Here is a 26881-nt window from a genome sequence, read left to right on the forward strand (position 1 = left end):
AATCAAAGTGCTGGTCAAGCATACCATGGAAACTACAAATTTCCTTTCCCTTTTTAAAAATCTGTTACTTTCACCTGGTGGCAATGCATCCCGCTCTGAGTGAGTGTGTGTGTGTGTGTGTGTGTGTGTGTGTGTGTGTGTGTGTGTGTGTGTGTGTGTGTGTGTGGGAAATAATGTACAGAGATGTGAGAGCATGTGCGTGTTTATGTGCGCATGTCTGTATATCTTGTATGTTCTTCTTAATGAAGTTGGTGAGTGTGTGTTTAGGAAATGATGTACAGAGATGCGAGACTGTGTGTGTGCATGTGTCTGTGTTTGTGTGTGTGTGTGGGGCGTGTGTGTGTGTGCACGCATGTCTGTATTAGCGAGAAAGAGGAAAAACGTCGAGCTTTGCTTGGCATTTTTTCCACTGTCTTGCTAATGTCAGCAGGGCAATATTTGACTTGGAGGAAAATCTTGCCCCTCTGTCATTATTAGAAAGCTTTTTAATGAAGTTGGCTTTGCAAGACAGCAGAAAAAATGCTGAACTTTGCTCTACATTTTTTCCATTGTCTCGCAAGAGAGTGACAGAACCACAGAAGGACAGAGAGACAGAGCTACAAATCCAACTTCAATAAAAAGCATAATAATAATAATAATGTATGAAAGTCTTTTGGCTTTTTCCCAGTTAGGGGTCGCCACAGCAGAACTCCATTCCACTCATGATTGGCAGTGGATTTTACGGTGCTGAGTTGCCAGCCTGATGCCCAGCCTTCAACGAAGGCATGCCCATTCACGCTCACACCTACCTGCATGCCTTTAAAGTCACTCGACCGTGGGGAGAGCATGCAAACTCCACACAGAAGGTGCTCCAGCCGATGATAATAATAAAAAGTAAGAGTTTGAGAATATTGTTTCTCTTTGAAAAGCACACAGATTAGGCCATATGTGATTTCTTTATGTTGTTGGGAAGCTGAAAATTATGTGGTCTGCATATGAAATGCATGCATGCATACTAGTATTAAGACATAGCTGGACATGTAGTAGGATCACAGTATGTTTTTCTTTCTATTGTTGCATAATGGATGGTAAGACTGTAACAATGTTGAATCACAGGTGACAGTTTGTTCCATAAAGCACTGCATGTTAACATGACATATGTAAACGTTAAGCTAGTAAAATAGAAACATTGCACAAGACTGTCTGAATTAAAGCACAGAAGTGTTAATGCTTTTAAATAACATTAGTTTTCCAGAAGTTAACTTCTCTTAAACTTTGCTTTCCGAAGAGAATATGTTTGGTCCATTATTTGTGTCTAAATATTCAGGTTAAACATTTTCAGTGTATATTTATTTTTTACAGACAGTGTTAAGATTATTTGGAAGCAATGAATGCCCATGTCAACTCAAATTCAATTGCAGGTTACTGTCTGTATTAAAGTAATTTGTTTTAAGAATCTACAGGAATATGTTAAGTACATAAAAAAATAGTTTTAGATATAATGTGGTTTGTTTCTACCTGACAGAGAACATGGAGCTTGCAGAAACAGGAAGAGGATTTCCTAGCAGCTCAAGTCGCACAGGATGAGGTAAGGTCATAATGTAGACGGCATCTATATTGTGTGCCTAACCAACAGGAAAAGCCAAGACTCAAATGTTGGTTGTATGATATTAGGTGTCCCATACATATGTAGTTCGTAATTACAGATGGAAGCTTATCCAAGGGGATGGGAAATGTGGGGGTATTAAGATGGTTAATAGGTTCTTATCAGTTACCAAAGTTTGGTGTCTTACTTATTGCTTGATTTCTTCTTTGTCTGCTGGTTTACATGTATGACAGTTCTAATCTCTTTTGTAGTGTAAAAAAAATATTAACATAAATTAAAAAAGGAAGAAACATAATGTTTTAGGCATTAAATGGTGTTGCTGCTTATATGTATAAGGTGAATGTAATTCTGTCTGTTATAATCTTGTGACTTGGTGGGTTGGTGAATCTTGTGACCAATTCATACTTCAGACATCAGCAAAGCAGTGTCATAGAACTTTGCAGTTATAGCTTTTTAGTTTTTCATTTGTCAGAGACTATGATAGTATCTCCAACGTCACAGTAATAGTTTAAAAAGGGCATGTACTTAAGTTCAGTACTAGGTCTGCTTCACCAGAAGCACTTTGCTAAGTACCGGTTTCATGATGTAATCCTTAAAAATGTTCCTTCATTAAGGATCCTTTATGAATGGATGATGCCTATTACCATGTATCGGTGTGCCTGTCTCACAGGGGGTTTCAGCTGGGGGGATATCTGTTTCCAGTTTACATCACTTGTATATTTGGTACCCCTGAAGTACCAAGGGTCTGTTTACACGTCTGGCCCCACTTTGATACATTTCTTTATCTCTCTGCACCCTTAGTCACATGACTTTTTGTTGGTGTGTTTGTACTAAGAGTTGCTGCAGCATCTGAAGTTTAGAGTCTTTTTGTCATTCATGTATGATGTTAAATCCCATCAGACTGTTTTGTACTCTGACAGAGCATTCATTTCTGTGGTCAGAGCTGGAGCCATTGTGTCCACGTGAGTATTCTTACAGTCTGCCAAAGCTTTTGATTGCAGTTTGCATGTGCAGAGAATGTTTAGCTGCAACCAACCAATACCTCATAGTTCAGGAATTTGTCAGTGTCTGTTCTTGGTGCACCTTATGCAAGGTGGCACACAGGAAAAATCAATGGTTGATAAAACTGTGTCTGTAATCAAGCCACTGATGTAAAAAAAACAGAGAATTTCATCATTTATGGTATTTAAAATGAATTTTCCAGGAGATACCCTTTTTTTCTTCTTTGGCCTTGTTTATGTTCTGCTTTGGAATACGCCTTAGGAGCAGGGTACTGTAAGGTGGCTATATGACATAGGTGTGCTATTCATGTCAGAATGAAGTAATAAATACATTGGGGGAAACTTTAGGTTGACTATGAATCAGCAGAGGAAATGCAACTGCAGAGTGGTACATTAATGAGCAGGGATGTATGTATATTTGCCCACTGATTAGAAAAGCAGTGATTGAGTCTAATTGGGCACTGCACCATAATATTAATTTTAGCATCTAACAACAAATCTGAGATACTTCAGCTACAACTAGCATTGGGTAAGACAACGATCCAAATCATAGCCTTTATTTATTTATTTATTTTACATTTGTTTACCGGGCTAGTCTAACTGGATACATGTCCATTTTCAGTAGAGGCCCGGGGAGAAAAGCTCCTAGGTAAATACAGCTAAATTAACAAATTTCTGTGAGTCAAGCATATAAACAAAATCAATACAAAAAATAAAAGCAAAAACAGACTGATTTACAGGATAAATTCTAACAATTCAAAGTAAATTGTCAGTATAGAATTCAATCTTAACAGTAGATGCAGTTCATATGGCAGAACCAAAAAACATTTTTTTTTTTTTTTTTCCTGAAGGAAAAGAAGGGGAAGATCAGAGTTTAGGGTGACTATAGAGCTAGTCAGGTTTGGAACAGTAACATAGCCAATGAGATTTGAGATATACTTTCAGATTGTTTTTGAAAATGGATAGTGAGGGAAGTGTAGAAATGTCATTTGGTAGAAGATTCCAGGCTTTCCCTACTGTATTAGAAAAAAGAGAGTCACCGGCCTTGCTAGCCTGCTATAGATCCCCAACCATGTCACAAAACTCTCAGTTCATGTTCCTAAGCACCCTGAAGACTATTAGGGTCCAACCCAACACTGTCATACTAGGGAACTTAACTACCCCTCCATCAACTGGGAAAACTACTCATGCACCAATACACTGGTCTGATGCTTCCTGGAATTCATCAATTCCAGTGCCCTGGACCAGCTCATTCTTGCCCTCACTAGAGGAAGCAACATCTTTTACCTGGTTATTACTAACATGAGCAACACTAATAGTCAATTTCTCCCTGGTTAGATCTGAGCACAAACTAATCACCATGGAAAGCCACATCTTACCCACACCCCCCGCAAAGGTAACCACCAGAATGGCCTCACTGAGACCAATGACTGGTGTCAAAACCATGGCCTTAAGCTCAATGCCAAAAAATGTGTCTTCATCCCCTTTGGGAAAAACCCAGTTCCCATGAACTACCACATCAATGGTAGTCCACTGAACACAGAAGGCGTTATAAGAGATCTGGGAACACAGGTTGACAGCAACCTCTCTTTTGACCACCACACTGCCACTGTGGTCAGAAAGTCCTTCTATGTGGCACATCTCATTACTAAGGGTTTTGCATCCAGGAAAAAAGAGGTCATTGTCTCCCTCTACTCTTCCCTCATTAGGCCAATCATTGAGTACAATGCCCCATTTGGCATGTACCTCACTAGACACCTGCAACAACTGGAGAGGCCACAAAAGTACCTCACAAAGAGGATCCTAGGCATTAAACACTTGTCCTATATGGACAGACTCAAAAAACTCCAACTATTCTCTGTCTCATATCGCCTACTTAGAAGCGATCTCTGCTTAACTTATAAAGCCATGTCTGACCCAGCTCTGATAGAAATGCTACATCTAAAAAAATCCCAATCCCTCCGCACCACACTCTTGAAAGACCTCAACTTCATTACCACAATCAACAGAATGTGCTGGAGGGACAGATTCATAACTCAGAGACTGCCCATGCTATGGAATAGACTTCCTATACATGTCAAACAGAGGACCTCACTGGCCCTCTTCAAGAGAAATCTTGATGAATGGATGGGAAATAGAAAATTCACCCTGGGGATCACTTCAGTGGCTCTGCTCAACAGAGGCACTAAAACTAAGGTCGGGTGGCACGATGTCAAGGTAATCCTATGGGCTAGGCTTGTAAAGGCTCCAGGGCCATTAGCCTAGTACACACCTATGAACCTATGAACTTATGAAAAACTTCTCCAAAGCTGACTGTGGGCTCCTAAAAAAAGAGGTGGCTAACTTCACGGCACCCATGTCAATGGAAAATAGATGTATGACTGCCGAATAATACACCAATGCACTGTACGAACATGTACATAAATGCATGGAACTAGCCATACCCAACAGAACCAAGCTGCTCTCCTCCAAAAAAAGGAAGCCAATCTGGTGGTCCCCTTCCATTAATAAACTCTACAACAGAAGGAAGAAACTGTTACAGAAAAAGGTGAAGTCCCAAGTCTGGAAAAACTCCATTATTAGCCTCAACAAAAAGTTGAGATCCCTCATCAAAACCTCTAAAGCCAGCTATGAAGGCAGAATTGTGGCAGACACTAAAAACAGACAAAGCCTTCTATAGTTATATCAGGAATCTCCACGATAATACCCAGGTTTGCTCTGAGTTACTGCACAATGGTACTTCCTATACTGAGACAAGAGATATTGCCAACATACTGGCCGACAGACTCGGTGCCAACTTTATCCCCCCCCCCAAAGGACCACTCACAATACCGGAGGAATGCCAGGCACCCAGCATTACTGTAGCACATGTTAAAGCTGCATTGTCCAAGGCCAAGAATACAGCTTCCATGGGAACCGACAATATCCCTGGATGTGTTCTACATGAACAACAAAGTGAAGTGGAACCACTTCTGTGCGCCCTCTTCACTCACAGCCTCACCTCAAGCTTTGTCCCTGCCGAATGGTACAGTCATCCCTCTCTGTAAAGGGGAGCGACTACAGCTCTATTAGCCTGACAAGTCTGATATGTAAGGATATAGGTTCATAGGTTCATAGATTAGTACTAAGCTAACTGCCCTTGCGAGCCATTTTAAGCCTAGCCAATTATCCCTTGTGAGACTCAAACCCTGCATCCTGTGTTTGTAAGGCAAACACCTTAACCATTAGGCCACCCTCCCACCCTTGCATGGCCAGACAAGCGCAGACAGTAAGATCATGTCTGCAAGCAGAAATTTAAAAAAAATACAGATTTAATTTTCAATAAAGTATATCTATGTAATAATCCTTTTACCAGCAACACACACAAAAAAAGTCAGTATAAACCAAACACTTGCATACAAAGTACAGTTCACCCTCCTCCCATCATAGGTTCATAGAAGGTTACCAGGCTAACAGCCCTAAAGCCCTTACAAACCTAACTGTGCTTATCCCAAGTTGCCCCAACTGTCTGTGGTTAGGTAAATTAGGTTTGCAGACGTAAGGGTCTATGGTAGTTAATAACTTCCTTTGTCCAGGAGTAACATGGGCACTACCCCAGGAATCAATTTTCGGTCACCCCTCCATTGATCTAGGTTACATTTGAAGAGGTTCAAGGAGGGGCTGTATTTCATGTGAACTGGAAACTTGTTCCAGAAAAGTAGCAGTCTCTGGGAGATGTGGTCATTTCTCCAATATGAACTGTTCATGTCGGAAGCTAAGTTAAGATCCCTGGAGCAAGCGACCCTTGTGCAGTTTGATTTATGAATGTGTAGCATATCTGGTTCAGGTTGGAGACTGCCCTGTAAGCCAGGCACAGGCCACCCCTTAGCAACCTGTGGGAGACAGATTACAGTCACAGGGCTTTCATTCTTTCACATAAGACTTGTTTTGGGTACCCTGTAATTTCTTGATGAGAAACCTCTATTGCAGGTGTCTGGTGAGGTACATGTAAAAGGGAGCATTGTATTCAGTTAGTGGTGTGCTGAGGGCCAAGTATAATGGAATTATAACATCCTTTGATCTACATGTGATGTCTTTATTTATAAGATGTGCCACATAGAAGGATTTCCTTACTACTTTTATACGTAGTGGTCAAATTTCAGGTTGCTATCAACCTCTGAGTACCCAGATCAAGTACCACAGGGTCTACACTTAGGTGGGTGCTGTCTATAATGCAATTAAGAGAGATTTCAGCTTTCCCAAGGGGAATGGTAATCCATTTTATTGCTATTAGCTTTAATCCGTGGCTTTGGAAGCAATCATTTGTCTGCGTCAACCTGTCTGCAATATATTAACATCATTGGGGGGATACGATGATTGCTCCCAATTTGAAATCGTCAGCAAACTTGCTCAGCTACAAGCTGTCCAAGTTTGCCTGGACTTCTGAGAAGCAAATTATGAACAGTAAGGTGGCCAGCACAGAAACCTGCAGTATGCCACTGGTAACTGTTCTTTTGCTAGAGATGAAGTCACCCACTTTTGACAGTACGTTTCCTCTTGGTGAGCCACTTCCATCTTGTAATGTTAGGGGTAATTCCCAATTGGGAGAGTTTCTCTGTAATACCTGAGTAGGGGATTGGGTCAAATGCCTTGGCTTGGTTTAGATAGGTGGTATACACTGGCTTTCCCTCGTCCAGGGCCTTGGTGAATTTCTCAAAGAAATCAAACCCTGTTTAACAAGCATGATCTACCTTTTACAAATCCAAACTCTGTTGGGTCCAGAGTTTGGAGATTGTCTTATTTCCTTGTTAATAAGGTTCATAATGATTCTTTCCATGGCCTTGCAGATGAGGCTAGTCAAGCTTATGAGCCTATAATTCTGAGGGTAAGTTGATTGGCCCCCTTTGTGCAGAGGGATTACTGTTTCTGTCCTCCATTCCAACAGAACATAGCCAGTTCACAGGCTGTGGTTATACATGGATCCAAGTAGGCTGCTAGGTCATGTTTTAAGTTATTTAAAAGGCAGCCTTGGATGTTGTCTGGTCCCCACTGATGCCAAGTTTTTGGCCTTTGAAAGCGCTGAGATGAGCTGCTTTCTTGAGATAGTAAGCTGAGGAATCTTGGCACGATGTCTCATTTTATATAGTCTAGGGAGGTACATCTCAGGTCTATGTCATACTGGTACTTGTGGTCCAATGTGTGTGTGTGTAAGTGTGGTGGATCCTAGCCCCTGATAAGCAACTGACTGTAACTTTCCACTTACTCAGCCTGGTGAGAGGGACATCATTGTGTCTCACTATGGAGACTCCAATGACCATAATGTTGGATTGTGTGGTGGCTTACTTATGGGCTTAGCTGTAGAGGCTCCATGAGATGTGTTTGCATGTGTTAATGTGGCTGTTATATTTTGAAAGAGTGCGTTTGGGGCTACTGAGCGTATTTGTTAGGTGTACTTCATCTTTAGGGTTTAGGAAGGTTACATGTAAGTACCTCAGCATATATGGGTTTATATGTCTGCTGTGATTTGTGTATAATGGGTGCAGGTGTGCACTACTGACAACCTTATTGACTTTAGGAGTACTTGTATGTGAGAGCTTTGCCACCAGTGACATTGTGTAAATACATCTGTCACATACCATATCAGTTTGTTAGAGATTTAACTGATTGTCAGTAAATATGAGGCAATTTCTACATTGCCTCAGGATGCCCATACCAACCAAGCTAGCAACATGGATAGGGGGAAAGTTCAAATCCATGCACAGACCCTTTTTATTGATTAGGCATGTAGTGAGCAATGTCAGGAGTATCCAGTTTGCATCTCTGGGTACAGTGTTTGTCAAGTGTCTGTGTTTATACAACGCACTGCCAAACTCTTGAAAGGAAATTAATAAGTAGATCCTGAAAATTGAAGGATGAAATATTTAGGCAGATATTCTGAAGTTAGCAACAAATCAAGCAGTACTTATAGAAAACAAAGAATTAGCTTGTCAAGAATGATGAAAAGAAGGGCATTGCATGGATTGCTACTGCCTAGCTACTACTAGTGCTGGTCTCACCACAGCTTCACTCTGTTGGGATACAATGCTCCTTTGCTGCTTCTCTCGCCGTAAGCAAAACATTAGCACTAATACCAAGATGAGAAGCAGGCCACAGCCTGTTTGGAGATCCACAGTCTTGTCCCAGATGATGCAAGGATTTGCAGGCTTGTTGTAGCCTTTTCCTGGTAGATGCCTTGATTAGCAACCCATCCAATCAGGAATGTCAAGTACAGACACTCACTGCCCAACCAGAAACTGTCAGAAGTCCGTGCACTCTGCTCCTTCTCCCACCAGGAGCAGAATATAAGCAGAAGTTCCAAGCTGTGACCTATGAAGCAGTTATGCTTTTCAGTAATCAGCAGTCTTCAGGAAATGTTCCTGTGTTTGTTCCTTCTCTCACTAATCCCAAGATGACTACTGAAAGGCAGAATGTGGGCTCTCCGCTAATTTGTGGTCTTGCAATAGATGTTGCCGATTTTAAAGATAAAATGGAAAAAGATGGTTATCAACAAATGTAAAATAAATAAATAAAATAAATAAATATCCTAAGCACTGCAGTGTGCACTAAGTAGTTGGATATGAAAGAGGGGGTAACGTAAGCTTTAGCTGTCTATGTAGATCCACTAATTTTAAAAGAGCAAGGTAGATTGAAAGGGGGTGGGACTTTGTATTCTGGTTCTGTGGAATGCAGTGGGATGACCAATACATTTAAATAGTTGAAGGGGAGTGATTTCAAAAATTATAATTTTGTTTTTACTCACAACAGCTACTGAAAGAGGAGAGGGAATGAGATATGTAGTCAAATTAACATGAGAGGCAGACAACTAGAAATATAGTTGAGTTTAAGAACACAATAGCATCCGGGTAGGAGGGTGGGAAAAAAATTTGTGTGTGACTCACAGGAGCCACAGCTGTGGTCCCTTTCCTAGTTTTAATATGCTATTAAAAGCAGAATACATGTAAAGCACAGTGTAAAGAAAACAACATGGTTGACATGCCATGCTGCTTTACCAGGGATGGTCTTCATCTGTCACTTTTAGACTTTTGGATATTGGCCAGTCATTATCAATCCCTACAGTGCCTTTTTTAGACATTGACAAACAGACAAACTTTGCAACATAACAAAAACTAAAGGTGTTATTGGTCAATGCTAGGAGTCTCAACAAGAAATTGCACTCCCTGGAAATAATCCTCACCTTGAAGACCAAAACAAACTCATGTGAAACCATAAAAACAAGCCAACATGGTGGACCCTTGGTTTTAAAAGGTTGTACAACGTAAGAAAGAAAGTCCTGTCGAGAATTTAAGAGGGAATGTGCACAACAGAGCAAAAACTTCCTCATTAGTCTAAACAAGTGAGTCAGGGAGCTAGTCACTCTGAAAGCAGACTTTGAAGTAAAATATAGACTCCAAGCTTTGGATAACCATAAGGCATTTTTCAGCAGTGTCCCCAGTCTTAAGGGCAACATCTGACAGTGTGTGGAATAGTTGTAGATGGCATTACCCATACTCAGCCAGAAGATAGAGCAAATCTGCTAGCTGACAAATTCAGCTCAAATGTCACCTCCCCATCACCCCTGGTTCTCCCACAAGGCCCCAACAAATACCTTCCACCTCTCCACCACCAATTATCACCAAAGAACATGTTTTCACTGTGCTCCCCAAAGCTAAAAACATGGTTTCAATGGGGCCTGATGATATACCATGTTGTTTCTTAAACAACTTAAATTAGGACTTGTCAGGATGATTAAGCAATAAACCAGTATATTAAAGATTTACCCACAGTTAGTGTGATTTAAATAAAACCAACCTTGGATAAATCTTAAAATACCACACCACGGAGTTGGTTATTGCTATTATACAATGACATTATTAAAGAAAAAAATACTTATTTTCTTAAATAATGTCTTTGTATAATGGTGCTGTAGTGTCCTTACATGGCTGGTAATATCCTGGTGCCTTTTTCTGATGTACTGCGCATGCATATGGGACTTGTGTTCCCATGCATACCCAGTACATCAGTGCTTTGGAAAGGAAGCATCAGAGAAAAGAAGGTCGCCATTGCTTCATTTTTTTTTTGTTAATTAAAAAAAAAAAAAAAAAAAGTTTTGGAGTAGGAGAGAGACAGAATGGAGGAAATACAAAGAAAATCAGGTACGTGTCTTTAGTTTTAAATAATGTACTTGATTTTCCTAGTATTTTCTCCATTTTGTCTCTCTCTTATTTTCAGAGTCCGGATTACAGATTTTTTTTTTGTTAAAATAAATAAATAAATAAGTACATAAATAAATAAAACTTACAGAATGTAACAATGGAAAAAAGGCCAGGCGACCTGACCTTTTTTTGTTAGTATATTCTCAGATTTACAACTGGCATGCTGGTTGGCCTGGCAAATCAGCGTGCTCGTTTTAGAATACTAATTGCCAGTCATTGTATAATATCTGTTTAATCGCAGCCTCTGGACTGGCTTTGTCCTGATACAGTGGAGGACAGTGACAGTCATCCCTCTGCATAAACACGAACCATCTACTGACCCAGGAAATTACAGACCCATAAGCTTGACTAGTCGTACATGTAAGGCCATGGAAAGAATAATGATGTATCTGATAAAAATGACAAAGGTAATCTCCAAACAGTGGAACCATTCCAGTTCAACTTTGTCAAGGGCAAGTCGTAGCTGCTGAATCTGGTGGATTCCTTTGAGAAAGTCACTGAGGCCATGGGTGATGGTTAAACAGTATATACTGCCTATTTTGACTTGGCCAAGGTATTTGACACAATTATCTACTCAGGTATTATAAGTAAACTCACAAAACCGGGCATAAATCTGTATGTCACCAGATGGATAGCCAGTTAGCTCATGGACAGGACACGTGGTTAAAGTGGGTGAATCCAGATCCAACAAGAGGCCAGTTACTGGTGTGCCACAGGGCTCAGTGCTGAGAACACTCCTGTTTTGAATACTTCTCTGAAGTTAATGTGGAAGGCCTCTGGATGACAAAGATTGCCAATGACTGCAAGCTGCTGGCAATCACTGAATCCCCCAAAGATGAAGATATCCTTCAAGAGGGTCTAGATCAAACAGATGATTGGTGCCAGAACCGTGGTCTAAAACTAAATATGAATAAATGCATTATCTTACCCTTTGGGAAGTCAAATACCCCTGCAAGTTACAACATCAGTAACACACCCCTAAGAGTAGACTCAGAGATTAGAGATCTAGGTACACAGATAGGTAGCCTAAACTTTGACCGCCATGTGTCCACAGAGGTGAGGAAAACTTTCTATGTTGCATAACTTAAAAGTAAAGTCATGGCATCCAGAGCCAAGGAAATTATAGTTCCACTGTATTCAGCCCACATTAGACCAATAATCGAGTACAGTGTGCCATTTGGCATGTTCTTGACTAGGCACTTACAGCTGGAATGACATTAGAGGTTCCTCAGAAAGAAAATACAAGGCGTAATCAACAAGAACTATGTTGATAAACTAAAAGCCCTATCCCTTTAGTCTTGTCTCCTACTGACTATTAAGGGGATACCTATTCATGACCTACAAGGCACTTACAAATCCAGTCCTGATGGAGCTGCTACACATCCCCAAGTCAAACAGCATGACAGTCACCCGATCTAGCATCTGAACTTAGAGATGCTAACTAAACATGCTGGATAGACAGTGTCTCAGCAATTACCCTTTCTTTGGAGTAGACTTGCTATTCAGATTAAAGGACCACTACAGGAAAATAATTTAAAAAGATATATTTTTTTTTAACTTTTCCTTAAGTATGGCTCATTGCAAACCTGTATATACCAGATAGTAGTAGTCACTGCTAATTTTATTCTGTTTATAACCCTGACTGCCCTCCTGGGGGCAGACATCCTGAAGAGAGTTTTTCTTCTAAAGAAAAATCTTCCCCTTGATACACTATGAGTACACTGTTTCTGAGATTACAATGCCCATAGCTGGGTTGCAGGGCCAGTGTTAGCATTTTGGGGGCCCCCAGCAAATGTTAAGTTGGGGGACCCCAGGCACTTCCAGTAAAAGTATCAGCCTGTCAATGTCACACCTCTTAAGAAACCTTTTAGTTTGTGCTGCAAACTTTTAGGAGTAGTATGCACAGATAGGTTCATAGGTTCATAGGTTCATAGGTTCATAGGTTAGTACTAGGCTAACTGCCCTTGTGAGCCATTTTTTAAACCTAGCCAGTTATGGTTCATAGGTTCATAGGTTTATACTAGGCTATCTGCCCTAAGACATTTATAAGCCTAGCCCAAATTTTTGTGGCTTACGCCACCCCTTATATGAAAAAATACTGTGCCCATTAGTTTGTTGTGCCTCTGTCCAGCAGTGACACAGATATGATTCCCGGGGTAAACCTACGATCTCCCATCCACAGGTCTAGATTTCTCTTGAACAGAGTCAGCGAGGTGCTCTGCCTCACATGGACCAGGATTTTATTCCACAGCATAGGGAGTCTCTAAGTGATAAATCTATCCCTCCAGCACGTCCTATTTATATCCGTGCTAAGGTTTAAGTCGCTTGCTCTAGTGGTTTTGGTGGATTTGGATTTTTGAGGTGGAGCATGTCCATTAATTCCGGGTTGGACATGGCCTTGTATGTCAGGCACATGTCACCTCTGAGCAGACGGTATGCGACTGAATAGAGCTGGAGTTTCTTCAATCTGGCAGCATATGACAGATTTTGGAGTCCCTTTATCCTTTTGGTGAGGAACTTTTGGGGTCTCTCCAATTGCTGCAGATGTTGGGTGAGATACATCCCGAATGGGGCATTGTACTCGATCATTGGTCTGATAAGTGAAGAGTACAGGGGAACAATGACCTCACTAGATCTGGATGTGAATCCCTTCATGATCAGGTGGGCAATGTAGAAGGTCTTTCTAACCACTTTAGCAATGTGAGTGTCAAAAGAAGCTGTTACATTACAACAGGCCTACATACCACATTTTGTTGACCTGTCTAACAAAGGGACACTTACAGTTACTGGCATTTAGTTGCAACAGTGATACATTACAACAACTATATGTACATTACATGTCTGGACTTAAATGAAGTGATGACTAGGCCTACTCTCACCCCCACCCCCTCCCCGCACACCCTCCAGTCCTCTCCTCTGATCCAACCCCCCCCCCCTTTGGGCTCCCTATACCATGCATATTACTTTTTTCTTTCTTTTCTCACATTTTGCCTTACTCTCAGCGTTTTCAAGAAGCCATAACTTTCTATATGATCTGAAGTGCATTTTAAAGAGTTTTCTTCTTTTTACACAACCTTTTCATCCAATAATGGCTTGAACAAAAATTATTAAGGAAAGAAATTCACTGTTGCTGTCCAGCTTTAGTTTACTTTGCATTATTTCAGCACTCCTTTCCTGACCAAGGCATCACAGTAATAACCATTTAGGAAATAACTCAATTAAGCTGGTGCCCCCAAAGGGATGCATTTTAGAGCATTTTCTCAGCATTTTACTCCAATGGTGTCCTAAACAAAAGTCATGAAAAAGAAAAGAATTTCAGTCTTATTTTTTCTTTCAAGGAAGACATAAGCCGTGCCCAAGGCTTAATGTTCAAAGCTGACAAAATTTTAGCTCACAAAAAACTAACAGGCCAGTTGTGGAAATACATAGGTCTTATCTGGGAATATTGTCTCCTTCCCTAACCCCCCCCCCCCACACACACACACACACACAAAAGACAGTCACTGCCTATACATCCCTCTGGTGTTAGACTAGGATGAAAGCAGAGGTTTAAATTGCCTTAGCCATGTATTTCAAGTGACTGGTGATATGTGTATGCATAGCGTGCTTCCTCACCCCTAACCCTCAAAGTCGGCCCCATGTATATGTGCCTGATGTGTGATTGTGAGAATGTTTTCAGTAATGTGCTCTTAATTTGTTGCTCAAGAATGATTGAGGGAGCCCCCAGTATCCATTTATGCAGTCTGTTGAGTGGGGGCCACCAGACTCCAAGAAGATCTAAGTGTCTGAATGTTCTGTGATATATCATATGTCTTACTTTTGAAATATAATTACTTGTTAAGTACATTTTTTACTGATACCCAGAAGAATAATGTCTGTGTCTTTGCATTACTGGGTGCATGCACATACAAAAATCAGTGACATTTTTTACATACACACAAGCATAAGCCATAGCAGTCCTAGTTTTGTAGTTATTTCAGCAAATAGCAATATATTGTGCAACACTGGTGCTACCACACCAGATTAGTGACTGCTGTTTAGCAGTCGTCAAATAGCAGCAGGGGTTAAGTCACTTATTTACATCATTGAGCACTGATGCATACCTGTCGTTGTCCCTGATTTCACAGACCTTTCCAGATTTTGTTCATACGTTTGCTTTCTCCTTCACAAAATTTGATTTGCTGGTAAATCATTCAGGATTACAAACAGGCAAATCAATCCAGACATCTGAGTTTTATACTTATGGTCCAAAAATACGTCTTGATGCAAAAGGTGTAATTCTACTAACTTTTTAAGTGCATTAGAGTAATATTTAAAATGTAGTCCTGATTCTGAGCCTTTATTCTGTTATTTTTGGGATTGCACTGAATTCTTAAGCAAAGGAATTGAGAGTTTACTACCTGGTGTAATGCTTGTATTTATAAAACTCCCTGAAAGAGAAAACCATCCCTGATTATCAGAAGTATCAGCTGTTCTTAAAATCCAATATTTGCACCAAGATAAGTCACTCTGGGCTGCTGATCTCTCTAGTGCATACCCTGCTTATGTTCATTATCATCTTCATCCTAACAGGGTCATATCACAGCCCTGTTCAGGTTAAAGAGCATACTTAGTAAATTAATACATTTTTTCTTTCTCATTTTTCCTCAACCTGCAGCAGCTTTTGTGGGGCCCCCACACAGTCAAGGATGATTAATGGGGGCCCCCTGCAGCCACGGGTATAGAAAGTGGAGAAAATGTCCAACAGCAGGATTTAACTTAGCCATCGACATTATGTCAGTGGAAAAATATTTCATAAAATTCTGATGCCTGTTACTTGACAGAACATTGTTACTACAACCAGAAATATGTTTGAATTTTAAAGGAGGTATAAATAAGAGTTAGCCATTTGGTTTATTAAGTATACAAGAATGCTATACTAGCTTTTGCTGGTTTGACAGACGTAACAAAATATTAGGATAAGATAACTTGCTGTGGTTGGGGGCCCCCAGCGACCGCAGGCTTCGCTGGTGCCTAAAGCCAGCTATGCTGGGTTGTGATATGGCAGTTCCATTCACTCAGAATGTAAGAACAGAGAACAGCAGCTAACTTTGAGACGCTTCAGTGAAAGTATCATCCACTGTCATGCAGTGCCTCTTACAAATGTGTTTCCTGCTGATGTGTTACACATTCTGTGAAAAAAGCTTCCAGAACTGCCAGCTCATCGCTGAGATAAGAGTTTATTTAGACATCCAACTTTGATCTGCTTCTATTCCTTCTCACGTTACTCCTCCCATATTCCAACCCTCACCTAGCTAGAGTATCAGATTTCCTGCCCTGCAAGGTTTAGCTATTTAGTCTACTTTGCATGACAATACACATCAAACAGAGGATTCCTATCAGATAACCGAAGATGCATTTTGTTGAATGCATCTTGGACGAACTTGAAATGTCGAAAAGGCAAAATGACAAAGCGGCATATAAGCAAATTCTTTCCCTTGGAAAGAAGTCGCCTGGCTGCTTCGTCACTTTGCAATTTTCGGCACTGTAGTGCAGTCTCGAAGTTGTTATATTTAAGTAGTGGGGGCACAGCCCCCCACTTTATGAAATGCTTTAATGTCTTTTTTTTTTGGGAAAAGTGATTTTCCCTGGGAAAAAAATCGCTGTTCTGGTTGTTCGATGTCTTGTGAATTCGAACTTTAGAGTTTGATATAATAATGTTCAATCATTTGATCGTCCGTTGTTATAATATAGACCCCAAACAGAACTGCTTGCAGTCTGCCTGGTGTATCATTAAAAGTGTTCCCTCATCTCTCCCCTTACTCCTATCTTCTGAATATCATTTTTACAGTAAATCATGTTACAAAAACGTTTTTAGCAATCCATAATATAAAGGTGTGTAAGTATGCCTCTAAACATGCCTGCAACATACACAGATTGCAATTCACCTCAGCCACTGACACAATTGACTCTGTCTGCAAATTAATACTCCAGTCAAAAAGAATACTCATATTTGCATTACACAGAATTGCAGTCATCTGCCTTGTTATCCCTTATGCCACTAAGGTCTCCTTATAGTTGTGGGCACTGCTGCTTTTATCTGCACATATTCATTGGTGCTATGCCTTTTTTATGATGCAGCTTTATATTCTTTCCGTCTTGCTATGCAGATCCTACTCTCACTGTTCTGAACAGATGCTGTCCTTGCTTAGTCTCAATACTGTTGTCCAGTGCAGGGTGCAACAACAAGCTTTTCTATTCAATGATATCCAAAATTTCACACATTTCCTCAAGAAGCTAGATAAACCAAACTGCCTCCAACAATATGTTTTATATTACAGTAATTTGTTATGTAAGTGTGATTGTTGCTTTTCTATTGCCATAATAATATACTTCTTACAGCTGGGATCAATCCTGAAAGGCCATTTTGCCCAGGAACATCCACAAAGCAAATATTACAACACTTAGCAGGATTATACAGAAACATCAACTCATATGTAAAATAGGGGTGGGCTATGGCTTCATAAAAAGGGGAGCAAAGATCAAACTTTGTTTTCTTTAAATAGCTGAGCTGTAACATCCAAGTACAGGCAATCGAATTATACAAACTTACCAGGCATCAACACTGCATAAAGACAAAGATTACAAGAGATTCTCTGAGGTTAGAAGCCAGATTAGTTATGCAGGTAAGCCACCTTTCAGGTATCTTAGCATCTACAAGTGCATAACTTGTGAAGCCTGATGAATCAAAATGCTTCTGGCTTTCAGAACAGGAAGGGGCCAGCTGAGCTAACAGGTATCATGCTGAGGAGATGAATTCATTATGCAGACATCACGGCTCTTCAGTCTAACTTCAATTGATTGTTCAGCAACAGAAGATGAAAAAGGAGGTGGGATGCATATGCATGGGAACCTTAAGTCCCAGACAATGTTGTTGTGTCTTTCGGCTTTTCCCGGTTAGGGGCCGCCACAGCGGAACTCTGGTCCGCTAATGATTGGCAGTAGATTTTTACGTGCCGAGTTGCCAGCCCTGACACACAACCTTCAACGAAGGTACGCCCATTCACGCATGTCTCTAGACAGAAGACGCTTTAGCTGAGAATCGAACAGGACAACGTCTTACTGTGAGGCGACAGCACTACCACAGCACCACCACTGCAGTCTTCTTAAGTACCAGACAATGGCTTAGCATTTTCTCAGGACTCTTAAAAATAGCATCAGATGAGGTATGAGCAGAATAACAGAGGAAACCAGTTTTTAAACTGAAAATGGCTTTTCCTGGTAAGGGGTCGCCACAGCGGAACTCTGGTCCGCTAATGATTGGCAGTAGATGTTTATGAAACACCGAGGTGCCAGCCTGAAGCTCAACCTTCAACAAAGGCATGCCCATTTATGCACACATGTCTTTCAAACGCTACCCAACCATGGGGAGGACATGCAGTACTCATGAATATTCACTGGTGCTTGTGTCACAGTTATATCCAAGCATGGACAGGACACCAGAAAGTAGATCAAAACAAATTTACATCCATATTTGTGCAACAGCTCTGAGTATCAATTACTCATTTTCTTATATGTGTACCATACAGACTACTTATGCAAGTGACAGCACAAAAGACACGTCACCAAACTGAAAGGCAGGCATAATGGATGGCATTTATACACAACTGTGAAATATACTAAAGAACAGTCAACAAAATCCTCTGCTCCCTGCATAAGACCACAATAGCAGTATCATTCTGGATTCCAGGTACACTTTTCACCAATATGTAATCCACCAGGTATGCACACTTACTGAGAAATTCATCTTCCAGAAGTTGAATCCAGAGACAGGCATATTTGACTTATCTGGCACATGTTAGAAACTGTGAAGCCGGTGCTGTGTATTTGGTCATTATAATCAACTGTAATGCATAAAGTACAGTTTTGTACCTACCATAAATGTAGATGTTCGAGGATCTACATTGCTGCAGTCATAACCTGTGGGTAGTCCGCTGTCCTCGGTCGGCCCGAATACCAAAGTGTTAGGCTGGCGTTGGTCATGGGCGCTCAGAACTGACGTCAGTAAGCAGTAGTACTTAAGCGCATGACCGACGCCATATCCTCAGTCTTTCTTGCCCCAGATGTCAGAAGGCCTAAAAAGGAAAGGCCATAGCCAAAATAGAAATACCCAACAACCAACCTAGATAACATAATAAGAACCCCAACAGAAACACAGCAACCCCAAACTATAGAGGGGAAGGAGGGAGGGAAAATTGGACTGCAGCAATGTGGATCCTCGAACATCTACATTTATGGTAGGTACAAAACTGTACTATGTTCTTCGTCTCACATTGCTGCAGTCATAACCTGTGGGTAGAATCCCAAAGCAAAGGTAAAGGGAGGCTGGCAAACTAAAAAGCATTAGGAGCTGCCAACATGCCCTGTAAAACTGCAGTGGCAAACCCAGCCCTAGACTTAGAATAAAGAGGGAGATGGTAATGTTTAGTAAAAGTGTGCACTGAACTCCAAGTAGCTGCCTCCAAAATATCCTTAGTAGCTACCCCCTTAGAAGGCAGTAGATGTGGCGGTAGCCCTAGTGGAATGAGGTCTGATCCCAGCAGGAACATCCTTTCCATGATGAGAATAACAAAAAGCAATACAATGGCCAATCCACTTAGAAATAGTTTGCTTAGAAACAGCCTTCCCCTGTGAACCCAAAGCAAAAGAAATAAATAACTGTTGAGTCTGCCTGAATTCTTTAGTTCTGCTCAAATAATAGCGTAACTGCCTGTGAATATCCAAAGAATGCAAGACTTTTTCCCCTTTATTTTGGGGATCAGCATAAAAAGTAGGCAAATGAATAGACTGGTTTAAAGCCACATTAGAAATAACTTTAGGCATAAAAGTAGGGTTAGTACGCAAGGACACCCTATCCTTATGAAATATCAGGAAGGGTTCAACTGCCATGAGAGCCTGTAATTCAGATACCCTCCTAGCAGACGTAATGGCCAACAAAAGGCAGTCTTCCAGGACAAAACTTCAACTCAGACGTAGCTGCTGGTTCAAAAGGAGGTAAAGTAAGCTTTTCCAACACAAAATTGAGATCCCAGGAAGGAGTAGGAGCTCTACGTGGGGGTCTTATGTTCTTTGCCTCTCTAAGAAATTGTTTAAACAAAGGGTGAGAAAATAAAGGAGGGTCACAATCATAGTGAGCAGAAATGGCTGCAGCATGAACTTTCACGGAGGATAAAGACAAACCCTTGTCTAATAATTCAGTAAGGTACTGTAGTGTAAAACTCAAATTAGGCACTGAAACATCAAAGCTCTTTGCTGTGCTCCAAAGAAAAAAATCTCCTCCATATATCAGCATAAACTTTTCTAGTACTAGGCCGTCTCGCTTCCAAAATGACATTCAAAACTTGTTGAGGAAGCTGAGACCCCCCAGGATCTAAAACAGAATATGCCAGGCTGTCAGATGCAGGGACTGTACCCTGACATTGAGAAAATGATTGCTTGCCTGGGACAACAGGTGTGGAATTGGTGGCAAAGGCCAAGGAGGCTCCTGTACTAAACTCCTCAGCAGAGGATACCAGTGCTGTCGTGGCCAATCTGGTGCTATTAGAATCATGCAAGGCTTGTCCTGTCTGACTTTCAGGAGTACCTTGGGAAGGAGAGGCAGAGGAGGAAAAGCATAGACGTGAAGGTTGTTCCAACTGAAAGATAGAGCATCCACTTTCCAAGCTTTTGGGTGAAACATCTTTGTGCAAAATTTTGGCAGTTGGAAATTTAGAGGAGAAGTGAACAGATCTATGTCTGGAGTTCCCCAAGCCACTGTCAACTGTTGGAATACATGAGGATCCAATTTCCACTCGTGGGGATCCACAATTTGTCTGCTCAAAACATCTGCTAAGGAGTTCTGTGCTCCTGGCAGAAACCATGCTTGAAGAGTGATGTGCAAACTCAGAGCAGTCTCCCACAAAATCATAGCTTGTCTGCAAAGGGGGTAAGAATGGGTTCCCCCCTGCTTGTTGATGTACCACATGACTGTTGTGTTGTCTGTTTGAATCAACACCTGTCCTGGTTGAAGTAGATCCTTGAAGGCCATCAGGGCAAATTGGACTGCTAACATCTCCTTCATGTTGATATGCAAATGCTGTAGTCTGGGAGGCCACGTGTCTTGAATCCATTTCCCATTGAAGTGTGCTCCCCAAGCCAGGTCTGAGGCATCCGTCGTTAAGATCTGACTCGCCTCTGGTCGGGTCACAGAGAATCCCTTGTTTAGGTGACATTCCTGAGCCCACCACAAGAATTCCTTCTGGATGCAAGGTATTATCTGAATGACAGTGTCCAAATCGTGGCAGTGTTGAGTCCATACACTTTTGAGATACCATTGTAGCTTCCTCATATGCAGTTTGGCATTGGGAAGTACCAGAATGCAAGATGCCATGAACCCCAAGGCTTGAAGGACTGTCCTTGCAGTCAGCCTGGACATTAGGGATAATTGCTGGAAGTATAGGTGAAGATTTCTTTGTTTGTCCGGGGTCAAAAAGGCCATCTGAGAGGCTGTATTCAGTCTCACACCCAGAAAGCACATGTCTTGAGAGGGTACTAGACTGGACTTTGTTTCGTTCACAGAATACCCTAGGCACCTTAAAACTGCCATTACATACTGTAGATGATGAAGTAACTTGACTTTGTCTTGAGCAAGAATCAGGCAATCATCCAGATAAGGATAAATTTGTATTCCTCTCAGTCTTAAGAAGGCTATCACAGGAGCCAGGACCTTTGTGAACACCCTGGGCGCAGTAGATAAGCCAAAGGGCAATGCAGAGAACTGATAATGAAAAGTACCAGCCCGAAAACGCAGGAATCTCCTGCAGTTGGGCCTGATAGGAATGTGAAGATAAGCCTCTTTGAGATCCAGAGTTACCATCTAGTGATCTTTGCATAGCAGAGGCAGAAGTTGCTGTAAAGTTAACATTTTGAACTTTGGAATGTCTAGGTATGTATTGAGAATGGACAAATCCAGAATTGGCCTCCAAGTGTTTCCTTTCTTTGGCACAAGGAATAGGCGAGAATAAAACCCTAGGCCTACTTCTGACGGAGGTACCACCTGGATCGCCCCCATTTATAAAAGTAAAGAAATCTGTTTGTGAGCCTCCAGCCTTTGCTGAGGAGGTACATCTGGCATGCCTTTGAAAGGAGGCAAGGTGTGAAAATAAAACTTGTAGCCTTGATTTATAATGTCCAGCACCCATTTGTCCTGGGTGACCAAAAGCCAATTTTGTTTGAAAAGTGCCAACTTTCCTCCTAGAGGAGCTGCCAGACAGGAAGAGTCTGGCAGCTGGAGATACAGGTCATTGGGTCTGTTTACGAAAAGGCTGACCCCTGCCCTCACCAGAAGATTGTGCAGGAGAACTCCAAGTCCTAGGTCTGAAAGAACCCTGAGCATGAGCTCTGCCCCTACCACGTCTAGACCTGCCCTTAGACTGAAAATCGGAAGAAGGGTAAGACCATCCTTTTGCAGGCCAATTCCTGCTAAACTTAGGGGGCTGTACTTGTAAAAATTCCTTAACCGTCTGCATAGACTTAGCTTTGTCTTCCATTTTTTTCAAAACTGACTCCACAGGAGAACCAAAAAGAACTTCAGATTGAAGAGGAGCATCCAAAATCCGAGCTTTAACATGCTCTGACAAATTTTGATCCTTAAGCCAGGCATGCCTACGAATAACTGAACCAGTGGCAGCCACCCTGGAAGAAGCCTGAAGAGCATCGAAGCCACACTGCAAGGAATGCTTACCAACCTGATCTGAGGCATGAACTAAGTTCTGCAATTCCTTACACTCTATACCCTCAGCTAAAGCATCTACCTTAGATTTCAACTGACCTAACAGAAAGTTCTGATACTTCAGCATATGAAACTGGCAATTTAAAGCCCTCATAGCTAGCGTGGAGGAGGTATATACTTTTTTACCCCACCTATCCAAAGCCCTAGAATCTTTATCCAGAGGTACTGGATTCTTAACTACAGAAGCCCTGACACCCTTAGGTCCTTGACTAATAGTTTCCGGGTCAGCTCTAGGACTCTTATACAAATATTTATGAGCCTCTGGGACTCTGTAATACCTGTCTGGCTTGACAGGGGCAGGGGGTAAAGAATCAGGATTAAGGGAAGCTTCAGAAAAAACATCCTGAACAACATCTAAAACAGGGGGAATAGCCAAAGGTCTATGTTGTGGCAAAAACAAAAATTCCCTAAGCCTCTTACGAGAATCTGAAAAATCCTGACCTTCCCACTTGAAATGCTCCCTCATGGAGTGCAGGGTTTCAGAAAAGGAAAAATCCTCTGGAGGAGAAGCAGAAGGACAGGAATCCTCTGCATCCGAATCAGAATAGGGAGGAAAATCCTGAATGTCCTCAGCTGGAGACTCAGAGTAATCTGAGGAATGCTCCAATCCCTCCACATCTGTCTCCACCCTAGGCCTCTTGTCTGGAGGGGGCATAGAACCCCTGATTAAAGTAATCAAATCCTCTGCCATTTTCAACATATGTTTTTTAGGAACAGAGCCCAAAGAACTAGAGCTGATGCCTGTACCAGAAAGACCAGGTCTAGCTTTAGCAGGGCCCTTAGTGACAGAAGTAGAAGGCCTAATAACCTTTTGTAATGATGGGACTACAGAAACTTGAGAAGCCCCCTCGGCCTGACCTAACTCCTGAGAGGCCAATTCCTGTAAAATTAAAGGTTCCCCCTGTGATTCAGCCGAAACCTCGGCTGGATCCACAGATTCAACCGTAGTTTCTATAGAACCGGCGTCCGTAACAGACGACTCATCCTGTTTAGACTTTAACGATTTATCCTTTCGCTTCTTTGTGGTAGCGGGCGTCGGAGGATCCGACGGCATGTTGTAGTTACACCGCTTACCGAAAACAAGCTTAGCACAATCTAATCTGCGTTTAATGGTGCGCTTATTAAATCTAGCGCAAAAGCGACACCCGACTACGTCGTGCTCAGGCCCCAAGCAAGGAATACAGAGAGAGTGATAGTCCCTATGAGGTATCTGTTTCCCACAAGAAATACAATTATTAACTTTTTCTGACATCCGGATTAACTGAGGCAAGAAAAGACAAAAATATTCCCCAACGGGGTACTTAGCCCAACTTGGTCTTCGGTCTGAAACTCGAAAAATGAAAATTTCAGGACGCCGAATGGCACTTGCAAACGCTGCTTCTGCTTCGGACCATGCGGCAAGAAAGACTGAGGATATGGCGTCGGTCATGCGCTTAAGTACTACTGCGTACTGACGTCAGTTCTGAGGCCCATGACCGACGCCAGCCTAACACTTTGGTATTCGGGCCGACCGAGGACAGCGGACTACCCACAGGTTATGACTGCAGCAATGTGAGATGAAGAACATCTGGCAATGTTTGAAGCACCACTGGGAACCCCTTTCTTTTGCAACACCACTGTTGGACCACTAATTCCAGTGTAAAACCTTGCAGAAAGATCTCTAATCACTGCTGCCACTTGGCAGAGTACTGTTAGGTGTAAATGATATCACCTGTTGTCATGTGTCTAGAATTCACTTCCCATGTCCTACTACTACTCTGCTCAGTATATATTTTCAAGAAATTGTTTCCTTTTATGATATTGTATAACTGACCTCCAGGCATTTTCATTTTCATCAGAAACATTCCTTAATGCAAATCACTTCCCGACTAGGAGAAAGAAAGTGTTCATATTACCCCTTCCCCCAATGAAGCCTGTGTTGTAGGACAAGAAGGAACAGAGAGGTTTGGTCTGGGGATGTGGAATAATGCCCTGTAAAGGGGGCTCTCTTCCCACTGAGTCAGTCTCAAAACGCATATGTCTGAAACAACCTGTTCCCATGAGACAGAAATGGAGAATCTGACTTTATGTAAGTGATAAGAGAATGCCAGGGAGGGAGGGAAGTGGCACAATGGCCTTTACACACTCATTCTTATGTCATTGACTGTCCTTTGTTCTGTGTGGGTTCCTGCACCCCTTTCTGGAACCTCCCTACCATTGTAATTAGCCTACTAATTCTCCAGTTAATAACTACTGGGTGACTCAAACTCTCTCTTAATTTCTGGAGTAAAACATTATAACCTTGTTTTATCCTTCTCATTAAGTACATGGTTAATGTCTCCCATACCAAACTGTTCAAGTATTTTCCATATCAATAAGAAAGTATACTTCCTTTCCCGCTCCTTGGTCATCTGCTAACACCTCTAATTTCTTTCCCTATAGTCGGGAGCAAGGTATCAGTTGAGGGCTCCTTACAGCATACCTAAACAGTATTTTTCTTTTCCAGCTCTAAGTACATCTACAGTAACAGAGTATCAGAGAGGATGTGTAAAGCGATCCATCGAGCAAATGTACACAAAAAAAAAAAAGCTAAATAAAAATGGTTTTGCTGGGCCACTTTACATAAGCTGTATAGTACACTGTTATTCTGATTTTTCTGATTTTGTTAATTACTGGTTACAGCATACACCCTTAGATGTATCAATTGATTATATCTATTTATCTATAAATACAACCATATGTAAGGATTTAGATCAGAATATTGACTTTTTGGAAAATGGAATTAAAAAAAAAATTATGTTTTTGCAGGCAGGCAAATTCCACCACAACCTTTCAAACCCCATTAACATTGTTGTTGTCTTTCAGCTTTTCCCGGTTAGAGGTCGCCACAGCGGAACTCCGGTCCACTAATGATTGGCAGTAGATTTTTGACGAGGTACCAGCTCGTCATTCAACCTTCAACGAAGGCACGCCCATTACGCATGTCTTTCGAATGCCCACCCAACCGCGGGGAGGACATGCAGACTCCACACAAAAGGCACTCCCTGCACTCCAGCCGAAAATCGAACAGGAGAACCTCTTGCTGTGAGGCAACAATGCTACCGCTGCACCACCACAGATGTCGAGGGAAAACGGTTAATTCTGCAATCCTCACTGCCAATGATCTCCATAAAATGTTTTGAGTTTTCAGAAAATCAAACCTATAGTATCCACCTAATGAGGTTTGAGTATCTGAAAACTGGATAATCTGATACAAATTCATATATACTACGCATATCTATATAGCTATAGACATGTATGAGTATACAAGTGCATGGGTTTGGTTGTGACACATTTGTTTCATGCCACTACTTTTGGTGTTTTTCTTTGGTTATTATGGTAGATGAATGATAGGACCACTGAAATGCAACAGTTTGACTCTAAAATACATCAATAGTTAATCCTTTTCTCTCCAGATGATCAACCCAGAAATTAGTGTATTAGATTTCCAGAGGCGTGCTTGGAACCCCCCCCCCCCCCCATTAAAAACACTTTTGTAGCTCATTTAGGTGAGCTGTAATGTAACAAGTTTGTTTACATTTGGTGATGTAGAGAAATATAATCATATATATATATATATATATATATATATATATATATATATATATATATATATGCATACGCACACACACACTCACACAAACATCCATACATAACCTGGGCACTTAACTACAGTGAAGGAGATTTTAGTACAGGATTCAAGAGATAGAAACTTGTCTTCATTAATGCAGTGTTTCAAGGCACATCTGGCTCTCTGGACAAAGTACACAATGTTTTTCAACAGTACTGCAAGGGAGAAGGACAAGCACAACTTCCAAAAACTTTTGCCTCACTGATTGGGCTAGAAGTCCATAGAATTATTACCCTCCTTGTTCAGGCGGATTGACTTTACAAGCTCGACATTTTAAAATGTCGAAATTCATATGGCTGAGATCATATGATCAACATTTTAAAATATCGAATTTGTAAAACAAAAAAAAAAATTGTAGGACATTTTTGCAGGGGGGGCAAAACACCCCTGCACCCCCTGCTTCTTAAATATGCCAATTCCGAGATCGCACTACGGCAAGGAAATGGGAAATTTTCCCATTCCGCTCTGTATGGACATGCCCGCTTAAACGTTCAATGTTTTAAAATGTCGATCAAATGGTCTCAGCCATAAAATGCTGAGCTTCCAAAGTGCTCCCATTCAGGCATAATGGAAAAACATGTGTAATCATTCTTTCACCATTCTGAT

General features: G+C 41.4%; 1 protein-coding gene across 8 annotated transcripts in view; it reads left to right on the forward strand.

Annotated features, from left to right (window-relative positions):
* The window catches only part of LOC122789190 (coiled-coil domain-containing protein 50-like), a 1862880-nt gene that overhangs the window by 1371230 nt on the left and 464769 nt on the right, over window positions 1-26881 (forward strand). For all 8 annotated transcript variants that reach the window (XM_044056454.1, XM_044056452.1, XM_044056453.1 and 5 more), the window contains one exon: window positions 1505-1567. In XM_044056454.1, coding sequence (XP_043912389.1) covers window positions 1505-1567 — 63 coding nt within the window. The remainder of the gene's footprint in view (window positions 1-1504; window positions 1568-26881) is intronic.

Source organism: Protopterus annectens, chromosome 14.part0, assembly GCF_019279795.1.
Source record: "Protopterus annectens isolate FY-2018-M chromosome 14.part0, PAN1.0, whole genome shotgun sequence".
Taxonomy (NCBI): Eukaryota; Metazoa; Chordata; order Ceratodontiformes; family Protopteridae; genus Protopterus; species Protopterus annectens.